At 42.6% G+C, this 19512-nt stretch overlaps 1 protein-coding gene across 2 annotated transcripts; it reads right to left on the reverse strand.

The window, feature by feature from the left end:
• Positions 1-223: 223 nt before the first annotated feature.
• On the reverse strand, positions 224-19200 carry Nplp1 (Neuropeptide-like precursor 1). Of its 2 annotated transcripts, XM_087359038.1 has the most exons (4): positions 19040-19200; positions 8479-9895; positions 5765-6067; positions 224-2572 (listed from the first exon to the last, which is right to left on the reverse strand). In XM_087359038.1, exons 1-3 carry the CDS (start codon positions 19109-19111, stop codon positions 5790-5792), a joined length of 1767 nt encoding a protein of 588 aa, XP_087215164.1. In that variant the 5' UTR covers positions 19112-19200; the 3' UTR covers positions 224-2572; positions 5765-5789. The 2 variants fall into 2 exon arrangements, with proteins under 2 accessions (XP_087215164.1, XP_087215165.1); XM_087359039.1 differs by lacking the exon at positions 5765-6067.
• Positions 19201-19512: the final 312 nt, after the last annotated feature.

Genomic DNA, 19512 nt, shown 5'->3' on the forward strand with positions numbered 1-19512 from the left:
TGAAAGAGATTACAAGCGAATTAGCGTTGTAGGTCCATAAATACCTCTGCGTATATGATGTCAGCTGCAGTTTAAATTGAATGATATAGGAACTTCTTACGCAAAGTCTAGGCTGTATTAAGGTATTTGGAAGTTGGTTTGCAGTGACATTTACCGACTGTGTGTTGTCTGTACAAAGGAGATGCAATATTCTGATCGGTAATTAAATGTATTGTCTGTTAAGTAGGATTATTGCTGTTTCAAGCAATATTTTTGGAACAATTATTATTTTGTTACGAGTACAATTTAATTCTTATATGAATAATTGATAAAACGATTTAATACTTTTTACCTCTCTTCAAAGAAATTATTTTGGAACAGTAACATGATAAGAGATAGGTTGAATTTTAGTGTTATTACAAACCTCTAGGTTTATAATTACACGAGGGATTTGAGATATATTTTAAAAGAACTGCTAACTATTTTGAATGATTAAAGTAATTGACAGTTGCAGGAGAAGTTTGTAATGTGTACTACGTATTTCAGGCCTTAACACAGTCCACAAGCGAGGGAAGTGTTTTGATGATTTTAATGTCTTGCACAGCAAAGCTTGTCGGGTCCTGTTGTCTCCCAACAGAGTCATTTCGCATGACAAACCAAAAATTAGTCATAAAACGAGGTTTCGCTTGGAAGAACTCGAATATTGTTACAATTCTCTGTTTTTAAGGATATTTATAAAATATTACAATGAAGCATGAATAATCTTTTCTTGTCATTTAAGTGACGAATAAATATTCCGAATATATTTTTTAAAGTTGACTTATTTGTCATTTAAGTAAACTCTAGCGAATGTGGCTTTGGTTATTGGTCTCTTTTCCCTTCTTCAAGGATTTAGATAATGCATTTCCGTGCTGGTTGCCAGAGTTTGGACCGAAATGCACAAAATTAACACAGAGGTTACGTCACGATATAACATCTAAGAATACAATTGAATTACTTCTAATGGTTTTCCTTAAACATGCAGTTCGACGGGAACATGTCTTCGAATTAAGATTTAATGTATGTCTTAAATTTGGCGAAGACATGTTCGCATCTCTTACGTCTTTTATAAAATACATTTTTTTAAAGGTTATGCGGGATCAGTGGACATGCAAATCAGTCCCCGCTTGAAAACAGCTGATAAACAGGCCATTACATAAGATTTCCACCCACGTTACAATTAAGTATATTATTTTTAACACTGATCAGAGTCGGCTTATTCGAAAGTTCTGATCTCCATTTAATAATAAATTTTAATTACCAAATCTTATATGTGTGCTTCGCCGGTAGCATCTCGTTTCGTCTGTTAACATCTGAAGCTGTTCATGACTTTTAATCCCCGCTTATTACAGTTCAGCGTCGTAATATATAACACGTCGGTGTCAAAGGAAAACAGTTAAATTTCTAGTACATATTACGCCCGCGTGACCTGTATACATTCAGCGCAGTGTTCGGACACCAGAATTGTTTACTGACGGATGTGTAATTTCAGTTTGTGATGGTTCATTTTGGCTGCAACCGTGAATTTTGTCGCGAAAGAGTCAGCGGATGTCGGTGAGGTGGTAGTTGACGGCCTTGTCAGTGGTCTTGTGTACTGTCATGACAGTAGCGGCAGCCGGTATCCTTTTTATAGCAGCAGATGTCGAAAGGAACGGAACGAGACTATTTGTATCGATTGTGCTGACGTCACGACAAACAGTTGAATAAAGAAGCTTGTTATGTGTGACAAATTTAAGAACGAACGAGCGTCTAATGTTTTGAGGGCCGGAACAGAGACCTTCGATTGTGCGTCATGGAGTGTAATGAACTGGTTCCAAGGTCCGGCTTCAGTAATGCACAGTAATGACACTCCACCAGAATGAGTTGGGCCTGCTTTGTTGACGTCTGAACTTCAAACTTTCGCTCTCAGACCGAAAGTGATTTTCCGACTGCCGGAATGACCTCGACGAAACACACAAAAAACTTCCTAGTGTCACTTATGCCCGGAAGTTATTTGCGAGAGTATCGAACTAAGGCCTGTACAAGACATGCATATAAACCATGACGTAGTGAAGGTACGTGGTACTTCAATGCACTCGGTGTTTCGCTTTCCTTCCTCAGGTTATGTATCACAATATTTCTTTGGTACTAAAGCCATTTTGATTAATAGGGTGAATTTGCATTTGAATTCTAAATACATTTTTTTTTTCAGCTGATAATCATTACTGACTGTTTCACCGCTCGGAGCATTAGCTTCAATTATGTTTGGCCATAAAACTCTGTATATTATATACATGTTATCTACCGTGGTTACGTTTTGAAGATATTTAAATGGAGATCAGAGCCGGACGTCCAGTCAGCCATGTTACTGTGTGTTGTTACTTGTGAGGGTTAATTCATAAAAGGACTATGTGAGTTTTGGATCTTCAGGGGTTACAGTAGCAGGTAGAAGTTCACTGCCGGCTGTGGGGATATTTGAAGACCGTCATCATTCATATGTTTCTCGCATGAGGACTCTTGCGACCAGGGAAAGGGGTTGTCCTTGGACGTTTGGTCCCCATCTGCGGGATCCTTCCTGCGAACAGGACGAAAACAGTTAATAGACAATCCTTTATATTTTCTGTCGGCATCACCGAACAAACTTGGGGCGAATTTCATATTTGGACGCTCATATTAGTATTTAGAACGTTCTGAAATGAATTTATTTCCACGTAGGTTCACGTTCTGTCTGACACTGGATCAGAAGAACTGTGACGGAGTGAGCGAGAATTGTTTTAATAACTCCTTCATTTGTTTTCGTCGAAGTAACAGCCTTCGGATTTCTGTCTTAAAACACTTTGGGTCGCGGTAAAATGAAGCTTGGCTCTTTATTCTGATCTGAAAAGCATTTTCACAAAATATCGTCCGGGAAAGTAAACAGTGGATTGATTTTAGTACATTCCTGTAAAAAAAAAAGAACGTAATTATAGCCCAGCTTAAAAAAATACAAACGATTAATGGAATTTCTTACGGATTGCGCTCTAGGAAGTTGCAGGTAATCCCGTGAAGTAGCGTTGACTGATGATGAATAGTGGCGTATCTTTATTGCTATGATCTTTGGCTCTACTTCTGCTTTTGTTTAACAGCTGACCTTGTCGTGTCTTGCACGTGGTGATAATACTTGTTTAATTTTTTTTCCTTGAGTATACAGACGTTGGTTAAAGTGAAGGGGTTGTTATCTCTTGCAGGAAAGTTGCTTGTACGACAGATAACATTCCTATACAGAAACTGTATAACAAAGACTCGTGGCAACTACAAATTTCATCTGTGATGCAGAGAGACTCCGTGAGTCACCTTAACGAAATTACTCCCGAAGGCTCCGGGCTTTATTCGAACAGACTGCACTTAAGTGATTAAATTATTTGTTCATTATAAGAACCTGATGAATACGAGTTCCAGTTGGCCGAAACATCTCACTCCACCCCTCACAGCGATCGCTTTATGCACTGAACGGTTGCCAGGCAACATATACAAGAAATCCGTTCGCTGTATGGTTTAAGGCAGGGATTCGAGAGGAGGGTTCTAGTTGGCTTGTTCGTCCAATGAGGCCGCTGTGTCAGTCGCAAAAGTTTGCACGGGTGGCACGCGGGTTGACTTCGACCCGGTTGCCGTGTGTATATAACACACTGTTGCACGGAGCTTCGCAATATACGCGGGTGCCTCTCTCCATAAGCTGGCCAGATCCTGGCTTGAAGGGATTCTTTCCCGGGGGAGACGCCGCAACCTCGTCACCCCGGGGTGTCACATTTGGGACGAAATTAAGGAAACCCGAAACAGAACGCAACCGGTTTTCGTGCCACTCGGCGCTGATATTGTTGTTATGAACTCTGCGACAACCACAGGCGACATTTCCTCTCTGATTCCTTCCTGTTTGTGGGCCTACGTATCTATTAATATTTTCTTTCTGTTCTTTTTGTCATTCGTTATCACTTCTCTTCACTTGACACAGTCATTCTGTAACATCATTCGATGTTAAATAACCTGCGAAGTTGATATAATAACGTTAAAAGACTTAGAGAGCAGCCAATCTAAAATATAATATTTCCTATGTTAGGGATAGCAGAGCTTAGGCCGTTCTTGAGATGTTTTAGCATGAAATAGGCCTCAGACTGAATTCTTAAATATTACCCACATGAACTTTGCCCTTCAGTGGTTTAATAAGTTCGGCAACCTGTCAAAATTTTCCTCAGACACGTCGTCATCCATTGGGGACTTACGAAGTAGTTCAGAAGTTTTGGACCGCCCTGTATGGATGAGTCACATCTGTTGCAATTTCGAAGAACGCTCCGTGATCCTCCGAGCCACGTGGAACTGGGTTTTGCACGATTTATTGCCTGCACGCGGCTCCTGAACAAGATTAGGCGTCTGATCTACTTGCAGATGCGTCCTGCGTTGCTCAACGTCGTGTTGGAGTTGCTTTCGGGAAGCTGCGAGTTCAAGTCTCGTCCACAAGATTAGGCTGTCCTTATTTATGTTTCTGGTGATATTCGTCTCCAGTTTAGTAACCACCTGAGAATCGACGCTGTGTGATCTGAGCTGCTGGCAACGGAAGTTAATACTTTGTACATCAGTTAAAATTATATCCGTTTCCGCCCACTGAGCGTATCCGTTGTGATTTCATTCGTCTAGCAAAAACTTGAAGGAATTATCGGCTCGACCAAGTTTCTCCAAAAAACTAGATGTTTGTTTCGCCTCTCAATCTAAAGTTCAAATGTTTTTAATGTCAATTAAATAAAAATTTTCTTGGATATTATCCATCGTCTAATAAATATAAAACGTAAAACGACGTTTCGGAGATGGGACTCTATCTCCGTCTTCAGGTTCCTACACAGTTGGGCCAACTAGATAGAGCTAATCCCTATCTCCGGACCAATGTGTTTATGTGTTTCTAATTTATATTCTTCAGCCTTGAAGGTGGAGGCAGTAACGGTGGTATCTGCCTACAAATCCATACGACGTCACTCAGAAGACCAACTCGGCATCTGCGCCTGCGTGAGAATCTAAAAAAATTTCGTGTTCTTTACTCAGTTCGTAAGTGATGTGCTGCAGAGTGGACAGAATTACGAAGTTTATTCGTTTGTACTCTGCACACCATATCATTAAATTCATTGATTAATTAATTAATTCAAAGACAGTGGGATGGAAGGGATGAAAAATTCATACGAAAATGTTGTCGTTAAACCACTGAGGCATAGATGTAAAGAAAACTGTATTAAAGTGGATTTTAGAGAACTGGGCGGTCTTCATTGAACTGGCAAGGGTCTCGTGAACAGGGCACTGAATCCTCGAGGTGCATAAGAACAGAACATTTCTTGGCCTTAGGTGTAAGCCCGCGCCTTAGTGTTATTTGGTACACGCGTTCTTAGAAAGAGAAAACTGGATCTTAGAGCTGGGATGCTTTCACTTGAGAGGGAGGGGTGCTTCTTATTGTATCCGCGCCGAGGGTCTTAGGCACGTGCTCGGTCTGAAACCCAACAGTCTACTACGTCCGTAATTACGGCCATGATAAATGTAACGTTTGTGTTAGCATTTATTACATTCGTAGTGGCCATTACATAAATTCGTCCCTTACTCTTCTCTCTACTTGCTGTTTAATACTACAGTAATCTAAAGATATTTAGAAAGAAAGGAAATTCGAGCTTAATTTTAATTAACACTGGATTCATATGATGCATGTTGTAATGAAAGTAAGTACTTCAACATTCTAGGGGCACGGTGTGCCGTGTACCTTGCTCGTGAAGTCGTACAAGTGCTTAGTGGTATAGGATGTGCTCGCTGGCAGCGAGTGTGTTTCGAGAGTCGGCCAGCCCGGACCTGGAGGCGCTCGTCGAATCGCCCTCGTCGTCATCGTCATCCGGGTCCCCCAGGGGGTCGGACAGCGCTCGGCCCGAGCGGCTATACCGGGAACTGCGAAATCCAGGCAGCCATCCCAAACGCGCCAGAGAGCCGATATGTCGTTTTGCCATTGGGCTAGACTGTATCAGCCGATTTTGGCTACCATCCCGGAACCATCCGCTCCGGGCCACGGAGCCTGTAATATCAGAGTCTTATCTGCGACCCCTCCCCCCACGAAATCTAGCTACTAGATTCTACTGTGCATTGCAAAGAACAGCGAAAGGCTAACTACTGTGGTCAGAGATACAGCTACTCTACCATGCGACAAAATACCAGGTGACTGCAGTGGACGGCCTTGGCATTCAAGAAGGAATATTTCGGTAATATATTTGTTGATTCTGTTATGAATTTACCGTTATACAGGGTGATTCTGAATAAAAAAATTCCGAATCATATGCGGGGTATAAAACTTGTTGACGGCGGGTATAATAAGAAACGAGGAATGTTATGAAATAATGAGACTACCCTTTGATCATCCACGAAATCGAATTATTCCTACATGTGCAAAAAAAAAATCGAAAAATAAAAATAGTTCCGGAGGGAGGCGATACAGGATCGATAAGATGAACTATCGATACGGACGGGATGCACCTTAGGAATTTCGGGTTTTTATATCTCTGATGTTTTTGGCAAGAAGGGCTTAAGCCGAATAGCATAGGTTCTGTTTAATAAAAGTTAGGGGGACTTCTTACTCAGCTGAGCAACTGTCATCGTCTCGAGGGCGACGGTGCATTTCGTGGAGTTTACAAGCGGTCTTGGAAGTGAAGTACGCTTGATCGTCAGTGTCGGGGGGGGGGGGGGGGGTGTAAAAATTGGACAATGCGGGCAGTCGATCGATTATCGATTGAATAAATTTTCGTCGATAAAAAAGATCTGGGCAGTGAATAGAAACGCCTCACTGCTACATTATTTGTTGGATTCGCTGAGTAAAATCAAGGATTTCTTGATGCAAAAATGATTAAGTCGGAAACAAATGGATTATTCGACTTTGCTGAGTAGGGTAATGAAGGGTAAATAGGAAAAAAAAGAAATCTCTACGCTACGGACATCTGTATTCATGCGGATTTAACCAACAGCATCCATCCATCAATCAATCAATCAATCATTATCTACTGAAGATCGGGTCGTAGTCGTGCCACATGCAGCGTTATCTGCTGCCATTAACAGAGCAACTAATCGAACCTACAGTGACATTTATTATGTGCTCAATGAATCGACAAAGTCTACTGGGCCCATCTTATAAACTAATATTGATACTAAAGCGTTTTGAACAATCAAGTACAACAGTCAGCTACTACATTCATAATTGTGTTACTGTCTACAAACATATATATATATATATATATATATATATATATATATATATGGGTTTGTATCGCAAACTACAAATATTACTTTGTGTTTAATACCACCAACAATAAACGCCCTATCTAAACTAACCTCACAGTTTTTAACGAGTACGCTCAGCCGCTAACCCGTATTTATTTAAAAAAAATTAATTGTTTACCTGATATTGGAGAGAGATGATCGCCCTGATGATGGAGGTAGTAAGTACCTCCGAAACGTCGGTACAATTCTACCAGACTACACAAAGCAACATCTCAAAAGACAGTTTTTTTTTTTGGATTTTGTTTGTTCCGCGTGTCTTTTTTATGTTATCCTATTATTTTGATTTTAATTCCAGTGCCGAAGACACTCAAGTGAAACGAAATAAAGAGAGAAGAAGAACGAACGGAAGTAAGGGGCGAAGGAACAGACGAGTCACGTGTTTTGCTATGCACAAACAACACTGAACACTCAGGCAGTGGCCCATTTTGGCGTGCAATACTTACGTGCTTAGTTAACTGTGACACTTTAATTAAAATCTCAGTCACATCTGACAGCAAACAGAAGGCGTTCTGTATAACTACTACATTGATTTTAAGTTTAAGTCACAGCCAGACGACGGCTTGAAGCTTCGATAATTGACTGTCATTAGCATACTGGCACCTGTAAGTTTCTTAACAACGTGATTATTGTTACAGAAAGGAAGTTTTCAGCGTAAGCCGACATTCTTACAATGACTCCTTGCGGGAGTACTCAGATCCGGGGTTCGACATTTCGTACTCGGGATTTGCAGATTTCGAAACAGCTCTTCATTGGTCGAAAAATACCAAAAAATAACTTGAATGCCTATGGTCTGTACGCGTTTTAAATTTCAAGTTTTATTCATTTGATTAAAATTGATTAAATTTATTTATATAAGACTTAAATGACTTAAATATATAGATATCTTTACATAGAATTTAAGAAATGCATTCTCGACTTGGACAGTGTGTGTCCTGACAACGTTTTCCGTGTATTTACTCAGCTTCCCTAAATGAAGACAACATTTTTCAATATACCACAAACTACTTCGTTTTTATCCTTTATAATTCATAATCTGACGAATTCTATACTCTCTATGCAGGTGAAAAGTATCGTCATATCTTCTAATAAAGAAATACAGAACGCAAGCTTCAGTTTAGGACATTGGCGTCCGTTGCCATAGTAACCTATTGTACTCACCGAGGAACCGCTTCTCGGGCGCTGCACCTCCAGACAATAGTTCCGCCAGGTCCTCGTAGTCGAACAAGTCAGAGTTCTGCATGACCGGCATAGGGTACTCGTCAGAAGAGGTCGCTGGAACCAGGAACGCCTGCCGCTTGGTTCTCTTCTGTTTCGCCGTCGCTGTCGCCTGGACCTGCTTCTCGTCCTTCAGGCCCGTCGGCACGGATCGCTTGGCCGTGTCGTCTTCCACTTCATCGTCTTCGTCATTGGGGCGTTTCCCATATTTGAGGTGCTCCGGTAGGTACCAGTTCCTGACCATTGCTCCAATGTTCCTCTTTGCGTCATCCTCTAACTCAGAATCGTCTTTCTTTGACAACCCAAAATGGGAACCTTGATTCCTCATGACTGAACCGATGTATCGCTTCCCTTCTTGGAACGGGTTTATCCGGTGTCGAATCAAAGATGTCACACTGCGTTTATCGTCGTCGCCAACTTTCTTGGTTGCTCCACCAAATCTGAATCCACCCGAACGAACAATAGACCCCAGGGTCCTCTTTCTTCCGTGGTATGGAAAATTGTACCCTCTGGCCAGTGACCCTATGTTCCTCTTCCCGGTTTCCTGTCCCTCCTGGTACAGTTCCTGAATCAGCTCGTCCAGACCTTCTCCTGCTTCATCGCCTTCCCTCTTCTGGTGCAGATATTCCAGATACGCGTCGTCTCCCCGGTTGCCTCCTTCGTGGAAGAGGTCCTTCAAGCCATGAGCGCTTAGCTGACCGTTCTTGGCCAGGACCGCGATGCTTCGTTTGCCGACCAGCTCCTCGCTGTCCTCGTTGCTGTCGTGTGGGTAGTCTGCCGACTCCTGCGGTTGTTTCGGGACCGGCAAGTACCCGGCGCGGGCCAATGCCTCGACACTTCTCTTGCCGTTCTTGAAAGGCATGTTGCCGCTTCTGGCAAGCGATCCAACGTTGCGTTTTTCCTCGTCGGTATCGTCTTCTTGCAGCTGGTTCTCAAGTTCCTCCTCCTGCTCTCGGAGCAGCTCTTGTTTCAGGGCCGTGAGCTGGAGTCGCCACAGATCCTCTGTTTCCAGCACGCTCTGCAGCAAGTTGTCCACCTCGCTCGCTTCACTGCCTTCGTCTGTTCGCTTGCCTTCAACGCGGCTGAATGGGAGTCCTCCGCTCTTGGCCAGTGACCCTACGTAGCGCTTGGTTGTGGGGGGGAGCAGCAGGTCTTCGAGGTACCTGCCGCCGCTGCCTGTCATCATGGGGTGCGTCTTCTTGATCCACTGTTCTCGCACGTTGAAGGGCAGGTCGCCGTTACGCGCCAGAGCGGCATAAGAACGCTTACCTTGGAAGGGTAGCTGGCCAGTGCGAGCCAGCGCTCCGACGTGACGTTTGTCTACTACGTGTTGGCCTGTTGGAGTCTCCTCTGACCTGGCCTGCGAACAGATACCAACCACTCTGCGTTAGGGATCGTAAAACATAGAAGCTGAGACTGTTTACAGAGGGGCACTGACGTGGCCGATTGATCGGCTGTCAGCTGGCGGGATGAATAATGCCACTAACTGGCTAGCGGTGCGAAAATAAGAACTTACTGTCTAAAATTAGTATTAGAATTGTTCTTTTTCAAGGTAATTTCTCATTAAAGTTCGTGGTCATTTTTTTTTCCTCTGACCAAATAATTGCCTGCGTGTCTTTCCACGAAATATTGATTGAAACTGTCACAATGGTGTCCATAAATCACGAGATCTAACCCCTTGGGATTGGACTCATCTGGCTCAGGGTAGAGACTGGCTGTAGGCGTCTGTGATAACGGTAATCAACCTGTCTGTTATATGAAAGGCGGGGATTTTGTTCACTAATTGAAGGTAAACTGCTTTTAGCTTCTTAATAACTCTGCTGTATGCGTATGTGCGTAACAGTGTGTGTGTGTAAAACTATATTTTACTGCGAATAATCCTTGAGAAAATCATGTAATGTAGAGGTTGTAGTTAATATGAGGTTTGGTTTCTAAATTTAGATTCTGTTTTATCGAGAGTCCCAATTACATAGTGCGGTTTGGTCGCCCATTATTTTACGTACACTTCGGTGGCCGGGACAGAATTCCACGAATCCATCTGCATCTGTTAAAGGCACGCTGGTGCTGACCCAACTGGGCGAACTGGCATCGTCCTTTTGTTCAGGAATGCGATAAGTTCCATTGCCCGTTGAAGCCGCGGGCGTCTGACGTTTCGTGACTTTTGGCGCTGTCTGCCGTCATCAGCTGCTCAGGTGCTTCGTAGCCGCAAGTATGTGGAAGGAGGTTCGTTGCCGAGGCAACGGGATGCTACATATTTCTCAGAAACTTAATACCAACATCGCTCGTGCTTCCTCATGAACTTATTTCTTTGACGAACTTAGATTCTGGCATGTTCAGTGGCATTATCGCTCGTAACTTCAGACATTAAACGAGTTTTTTTTTTGGGGGGGGGGGGGTGTCGAAACGTCTGTCGCCTTTCGTCGTGACAGCCTTGATTTCTTTCTTCATTGCCCTTAAATGTTTGTAAATCATGCAACTTCTATTGGCTCAATTTTGTTAGGAAATTGTTAAACGATGCTGATTGTGTCGTAGTCGGGAGGTCCTGAGTTCATATGTCGGCTGGGAGACCCTAGTATCATATCTGAAATTTCTCGTGGCGTCTGCACGCCTCGCATGCGGATGTCTGTCATTATCTCTGCACCAAAGAATGCCGACATTCAGGGTTACATAAAGCAAAGAATTTCTTGCTCGGCCAGTTGATTTAAACTGCTGAAGGAAGATCCTGTATTTCGCTTAAACTTCGTAGTCGTTGTTCATTTGAATGCACCGTCTTATTATATTCACGCAAAGTTTGCGTCTTGAGCTTTGCAGAGCAGCTAGCGCCTGCAGAAATGTTTAGACTACACGCTGCGCTTCCTTGTCGGAGAAGTTGCCGCATTATCACGGCGAAATGCTCCAACGATTCAGTTCGTGCTTGAAAGCGCTGTTTCCATAACGACAGATGAAATGCAGGCTCTGCTGTGTACATACAGAATCGTTGAGAAAACATAGAACGTTAAACAAAATCTGTAAATAAAGGGGCCTTTTTTCCAGTTGGGAGTTTTTTTTTGTTATGGTGGTCTTTCTGCGTTACTTGGAAATACTAATTCTGTTTGAATATGGGAAAACCAACTCTGTTTTTGGGGTACGCACGTAATGCGGACCTGGGAGTGTAGCGGAAGACAGAACTAAGAGCCTGTTTAAAAATGAATCGTTCGAAAATGAAGAATCAGGAGTTTGATTCGGGTTGGTCAGTCCTCGGGTGACTTTGTTTCGGACTTCACGGGTTTGAGTCTGTGCCAGAAACCCTACTATCCAGACTTATAATTCTCTTGTTTTTCCTCAGTAATGCTAGCACCTCCGTTTTAAACCCCTTCTCTAACTTCATCATTTACCATGAGATTAAGTTTTCTAAGCGTTTGGTAAAACAATGTTATTAATTGAGCATGTGAATGTATGTATATGTTGTAGTATGAAAATTGTTAGGGGTCATTATTATTCCGTACGATGCGTTATAAGTATATTCAGTCTGCTGTACGCCTCTCTTGACTTTGGTGCTTAGGGTCGCCAGTTTTTGTTGTATTGTAGAGTTGATGGATTTGTGTTGGTATTTACATATGGTGTTTGTCTCATTATCGATTTTTTCGCCGGGTGGCTTGTTCTGCATTTTGAGTAGCTTATAGACAGTAGTTGAATATATTATTCTCTGTTGCTTTAGGAGTAAGTGTAATGTATTGAAAGCCTTGGCGTGGGCAGAGAGTTAATATTCAGTATAACTCATGAGGTTACAGCTATTGAATTTTGAATGAGAATAAAGAATTTGCATGAAGCTTTTGTGTTTATGATGTTGGTTCAATAAAAGAGACCTCGAGTCTTAGAGAGCTGGAGCTCTGTTTTCATCTGATATCGGCGAAATCGAAAGCGTTCTAACAGCGTAGCCCGGTTGTCATGCAGACAAGAAATAGCTGCTCATTGCGCAGTGGAACGTGGCTGAATCCTTCGTTCTGCTTGCCTTAGTGTTTTGTATTGCTCGCAAATGTCAGAATGTAAACTCGCAGACAGCTTAAATGCATCTGTGAGCCTGGAAGTTTCCTGTTTCATGATTAATAGTGGGGATATTTCTTGAGAAGTTTGGGGTTGCGCGGCCCGTTGAGAAGTTCCGTGTTCTTATGAAACCACAAGGGATGTTAACCGTCTTCACAATAGCCCACTGTTACACTATTATACCCTGTCCCTTGTCAGATCCTCACAGTTACAGTTTGCACGTCCTATTCTCTAATATCAATTTTAATATTATCGTCCCATTGATTTGAGCTTCCTGTAACCGTTACGAAGTCGGTTGAATTAGGTCGACAATTTTAGTTAAGATTCCCGGTACCAAATTTCGCCGATATCCGACATTACCTCCCCATCGCGTTATCAGTTTATAAATTACGGGGTAACGATCCGAAAGTAATTACTCAAGGCGATGGGATACTTTAGAGGCGTGGAGCTGGTCAGAATGGAGACGAAACTCCACACATTCTTTGAATAAATGACATTAGATATTAGACTCACGTTGCGGCCGATTTATACACACCAGATTTGCGTTAAGAGTAAGTTGAAGTGGCTCCTACTAGATGTCATTGTCTTCTCTGTTCAGGCGGTGAATCGCTTCGTCGGAGTTTAAATCGGATCAGCTTCCTCATTATCTTTATGAACGTGGGCTTTTGTTGTTGTTCGTGTCTCCTCTTCAATTCCCAGTCGTCCTGCAAGTACCGCGAATGTCATAAAGCAATTTTGCTTCGTTAGAGGATTAAATCGAATACCTCGGGAAACTGATTCCTGAGAGAGGCAAAAAAAAAAAAAAACTCTCGGAAGTCTGAGATTTGTTTCCTGTTTCGACTCACCAGAGCGAGCATCGATCGATGATGTATCCGAAGAAATGGAGCTTAAAGCAGAACAGAACGACACAGGACTTGAAAAGTACTGCCTCGTGTTCTGTTTCGATTTTTATAGAATCGATATCTTCACGATATCGTTACAGGAGTTCGGAGCTTGAGAAATGTGACTTCTTCAGGAACGTTTTGACTTTCCCCCTTTTTGTCTTTATGGATTGCGAAATTCAGTGCCTGTACCGGCCTCAAAAGGCTTCTTCCCATCTTCTACTTGGTCTGGTCTTCGTTTCGCTCGTCTTCCTTTAGGTTTAAGGGTCCTTCAGCCACGTGTCCTTGCCCTGTCTCTTCACACGGGTCTTCTTTGTGTTTCCGTTTGTCAGTTCAAGTGTTTCTTCTTATTCACTTCCTGTTCACGTTGTCGCTGGTTTAAACGGAGTTTTGCCTCGATCGGTTTCGATATGCAGCATAATTTTTCTTGAGAATCTGATAGTCGCCCAGGTGATAAAGGAGTTCGCCGTCTTTTACGAAGCCCTAAGGTTCATTACTGTACTCACAAAAGCCCGCCATTTGCCCACCGCTTAGTTTTTACGGATGTTGATCCACAAATGTTAACGAAAGCAAACAATGTTGACGTTTCCAACATTCGTGTGGGAGGACTGAGGAAAACAACGAAAGGTCTCAATCATAATCCCAAGTTTCGACCGAGATGAAGGTGTCCCGATTATGAAGCACGCCTCAGTTCGAAAGGAGGAGTTGCTGATTAGTTTTCAACGAAATTTGGTTTTCACATTTTTTTATCTCTGCAGTGTAATTACTTAACAAACTTCCCGTCCACCGTTGTTCGCGCAAACATCAATTTTTTACGATGGAGCTGTTTTTTTTGCAGCAGTAGATAATTTTAAAGCCATTTCACGATGTTCGCTCACTCAAAATGAGCAGCTTCCATCTATTAGCTTCTTCTACAAAGTTGTACTTATTTGTCGTACACAGTGCTTAGCGTGGACTTATGAGTTTCCCCCCCCCCCCCCAGTCTTTCACAGAATGAAAAATAAAAGAAGGAAAAATGTGGTTACAAATTAGCACGCTCATTTCTAACAACGCAAGCTTCTAGACTCATTTCTATGGCAACTGTGTGGCTGAGAGCATTCATATTCGAACAATGGAAACAAACCTGACTGGGGCTAGAGACAAATGACGACAGATCGTTCTGTTCAGAAACATACGAACGGCTGCAGCATTGCCATCCCACACATCAGTGATATGGGAGCTGTTCAGTTACCTCGTCCCTGTGACATTGTCCTGATTCCATTTCTCCGAACCAGAAACCACATGTCGGTCCTCGTGGCTGGCTGTTGAAACGCTGACTCCACGATCAAATGCCTTCCTGTCTCCTTCGTCAGAGCGAGTCGCCCTGATGATGGAGGCAGCAAGGACCTTCGAAACGTCGGTAAACATCTACCAGACTACACGGCGCGACAACCCAGAAGACTGCCATCTTCAGTGACTTCATCATTTAAACAACCTGTTATTTTAATATCCCTCGACGCTGTATGACTCCTGAAGTTGAAATGACGTCGTTAAATGGCCCACGAATTAGTAATCATTGTCGTGATTGTGCTTGTTAGACGCTGCGTAATTTCGAAAGTCGGCTAAGTAACACCCTTCGTGAATTTTGTATTCTCACAGACAACCGGTCACTGCAGCTCTGAAAAATGAACGCAGACGTGCCTCGACGCCCACTGCGCCTGGCGACCTCGTCGGTAGGCAAATTCTGGAACACTGAGACCTGGAAGCAGACTTCAGCGTCGGACGACGGAGCCGTTCTCAGGGTAAGGACGCACACCGGAAGGTAATTCTGAGTGCGTTTCATGTTGAGTGACTTCATATTAAATTTGGTTTTCGCGGAAGTTTATTTGTGTCGCCGTTATTATTGAGCGATATCGAACAATGGCGTCGGTAGATAGCCCGCTCTCCATTCACAGCACCGTTCCTGCCCACTGAGCAGAACGTAATGAACTTAGAGTATGATCCGATATTCGCCTTCATTGGGTTCACAATTGATTGCAGTTGTCTCGTCTGTCTTGGAACAAAACATACGTCACCCTGTTTCAAGTACGTCTGCTGTAGCCACGTTCGTAAATCTGTGGAACTCCGGCCGCTATTTGGAAATGACGTCATGAAACTCTCTGTGTAGTTTGAAACTTTTTATCTTCCTCAACAAGAACGATAGAGTTGGCCGTTTATATATCGACCTAATAATTCCCCGACAACAGAACCCGGAGGTTCAACACCGCTCTTACCAAAGTCCTCCGTTTTATATTATCTTGAACCGGTTCTATCCCATCCTCAAAGTCTTTTTCCCCCTCTAGTTTGTATCTCCGTTAATTCGACTATATTTTTTAATTGCTTCCTTGTTGAAATTTTAAATCTCAATTGAAATGACTTTAAAATACGTGCAGTTTATTTGTATCCTTTACGTCTAAAATTTAATATAATCGTATAAGGACCGGGAGAAATATTTTATATTTGATGACGTAGGAAATGAACCCTCGTTCCTTTATCTGCTAGAAGACACGGAGTTACGTCGAACAGACCACCGGCATGGTGTCGAACCCGCGGCTGCCTCGGGGGTATTTTTATCGCTCGCGGACCCCAGTGTGGGATCTGTTGTTGCGTGTAATCCCGTCGTAATCTGGTGCTACAAGCCTTGTACACGGGCCGCGGTTTCTGCGGCCTGTTGAGGCGACAGAGGGCAACCCGTACTAACAGCCAGCGCTGACTCGCAGATCAGAAGTGATATAAGTGAGAATACGGAGAATGGTCCAGGTTTTTGACGCTGGGAGAGCCTAATTATGTAACGACCTAATTTAATGAAGGAGAGTCCTTGAGAACCTGATAGCCGCCGAGCTCGTTAAAAAATTATTCGCGTCTTATGTAACACGACGGTTCTTTGCCGACATCACAAGCGTCTTCCGTCGGAAGTTTCGTGATTCGTCTTTTGTTTCTCTCGGGAGATCCATTTTGAAATTATCCAGTCACTTAGGAACGGGGGAGTGTGGAAAACTACTTTATTTTAAGTTGTTCCACGGTATGTTTGCGATTCTGTACAACGTGCCCTGCAGATAAAGTGAACGCTTAACGGCGAGGGCTCTTTTTTACGATGTTGTGTTGAAGTTCGCGGGAAAAGTTTACCGATAACCATGCTTTGCGTAAAACTACAATTTTAATTTTGTAAAAATCTCTCAAAAATTTCTTCGCATACAAACGTTATTGCATAATATGAAGTATGTATCGCATTTATAATTGCTTTAATCGTTGTTAATGTTTAACAAATTAATTATAAGCTAATGTAATTTTGAATCTTTTTAATGTGACGAGACTGAAGTGCCCTGGCTTACAAGTTTTCGACTTTTGTGCCGTATTTTATCAGCGTTTTCGGTAGAGTTTGAATTTTTGGAGAATTTCATCATCGTGTTAGGCCCGATGCATACGCAGTCGTGAAGTACGTTATAGATCGCAGGCAAGCGACTGATTGTGACTTCGTTGTTCCACTCTTGCGTGTTGTGGTAAATCGCCCCCCAGCTCTGTGTCCTATTGTGTCTGTAAACTCTTGCGGGATTTGTGATGCCAGTGATACGCGCTTACCCGGCCAACGCATCAACCGGCTTGTGACCCAAAGCTGATGCCAGAATTTCCCAGCTCGTTTGTTACAGGCTTCGGCTCATTGTGAAGTCGACTTTCCATTTGTCACACCGATGCTTTTCCCGTGAAGTATCCATTCGATGGACGTCCTAAACTGATTGTAATAGACGGGATTATTTATAACAATTTCGCTTGTCAAGTTACATCACCTTCGTTGGAAGGACAGAGAAAAATCACGAAACACTTGTCATCGGCGGGATTGTGACGGTTGAGGTTTAAAACTTGTTCCGGAAATAGATCTGCACTAGTTACAGGCTAAATGACCCGGAGGGAAGTCTAATCGTAGGTGATTTAAAAACGTAGCTACTGAAACGCGTGTAGACAGACAGACAGTTCCGTGTTTTCGCTGAAGTAATGAAGATTTTGTGGCCTGCAGATGTTTGTTCTGTTGCTATTCAAACGGACGGACTCGACGTGTTGACGAAAGAGACGTCGAGTAATCATGTCGATGCGCGCACTGACCTTGAAGCAGTCTCTTGCGTGTTTGCGTCATTTGTGAACGTGGAAATGTGTTTACAGCCACAAAGGAAAATATACAGGCACAGTCAATGTAATTAAAAAAAAGGTACGCGCTTACACATGCTTCAGGTAGATGGTACAGCAGGAGCTTTCGATCAAGCTTATTTATCAAGTATGTTTAATTATTGTAGTGGGTTTTTTTAAAAAATCAAATGGTTTTGTGTTGATATTGTAAAATGTGGAGTCTATGGATGAGCGAAAGTTTTATTTGTGGCATTTTATACGCCAAATATGCCCAAAATATAATCTGTACCAGACTTTTACGTAGGCTGATTTTGGTCTTGCAAGTAGTGAAACTTGCTTATGGTTAAAACTGTATAATAAAAGTGTTCTGTGTCTAGTTTTATGACTGTCTTCGAAAATACGAAAGAAATTACTCGTAAAAGTTAATTTATCTCTTTCAAGACCATTTTCTTCGACAATTAAAAACTCTTCATTTTGTATTTGTGTTTCGTATAATTCTCAGTGTAAACAGCGATTATTTCCTTAAACAGCGTTAACCATTTGATCTTTGTAATGGTGAAGAGTTGTGTTTTCTTCGCGGTACGGACTGAATTCTTAAATGTAATTTAGACGAACTATGATTCTCACTGTAAACAGCGATTATTTCCTTAAACAGCGTTAACCATTCGAGCTTTGTAATGGTGAAGTGTGGTGTTTTCTTCGCGGTACGGACTGAATTCTTAAATGTAATTTAGACGAACTATGATTCTCACTGTAAACAGCGATTATTTCCTTAAACAGCGTTAACCATTCGATCTTTGTAATGGTGAAGTGTTGTGTTTTCTTCGCGGTACGGACTGAATTCTTAAAATATAATTTAGATGAGCTTCGATGTCAAAGGGTGAAACCATTCATAATAACACTGACATAAATCAGAATTAATTAAAATAAAAATGACTCGACTAAGTTTAGTGCGATTCTGTCATGCCGAGTTTGATCAAAATCTGTCCCGCAATTTGTGTTCTATAGCGTGTGGACATTAAAGAACCAATAAGATCGTTTTAAAACGCGCTACAGTATCTCGGTAGGGCATGTAAGATTACTTAACAGACTTACTGAGGCAGTAGGTAGTTATTGAACCAAGTGAGATTTGACGCTGTCTAGATAAAGATTGTGAAAATTCCTGCTGGGATGTTGCGCCTTGCAGACGAGTAGAAATTGGCTAACGTTTCAGAGTTGCCTACTACTCCTATCATCAGGGCGAGATTGAGGAAGTAAGCATCTCTGAAACGTCGGTCAGCGTTTACGATAAAACACGATCACTGCTTGGAGAGCGTAAAACGTCTTTTGTTACGTCGTCATTCTTATGTCGAAATATTCTATTCTGCACCTTCTCAGACATCCAAGTATCAAACCCATACAAAACAACAGATAAAGTTATAGCGTTCGTCGTCTTGATAGTAATAGTAGTAATGACAACTTGCCTGTGGTGAGAAAACTATGAAGAGGACCGCGATCCCAACCAGGAGGGCCCGCGAGGGTGCGGACAGCCACATGCCGGCCGAAAATGTCTCAGACCTAAAGTTGCCAACCGCTGTTTGCTACGACTCCTCGAGTTCCCACCCGACGTCTAGTGACGCTGAGGGTGATGGCGTCTTTATGAGCTGTTCGGTCGCGATGCGCGCGCCCTGCACGTGCGCAGGGACTCCTGAGGCCCCCGCCCCGGAAACTACTTGTTGTACGTGGCACTTTTTATTATTATAGCCGCGTGATTTAGATATAAATGATATTTCATATTGACACTAGCCATATGTGATCTGTGTTTACAATTTTGTGATTTATTTTCATCTTCAAAAGAGCTCATTAATGTTCGTTTATTTGCGTATTTATTTATTTATTTATACCGTAATTTGTTACCAATCTACTCATCTACGATCCGTCTGCTTTGGCGATGACG

This window comes from Zootermopsis nevadensis, unplaced genomic scaffold, assembly GCF_977971745.1.
Source record: "Zootermopsis nevadensis isolate Lab colony 2312 unplaced genomic scaffold, Znev_1.0 Znev_ptg000030l, whole genome shotgun sequence".
Taxonomy (NCBI): Eukaryota; Metazoa; Arthropoda; class Insecta; order Blattodea; family Termopsidae; genus Zootermopsis; species Zootermopsis nevadensis.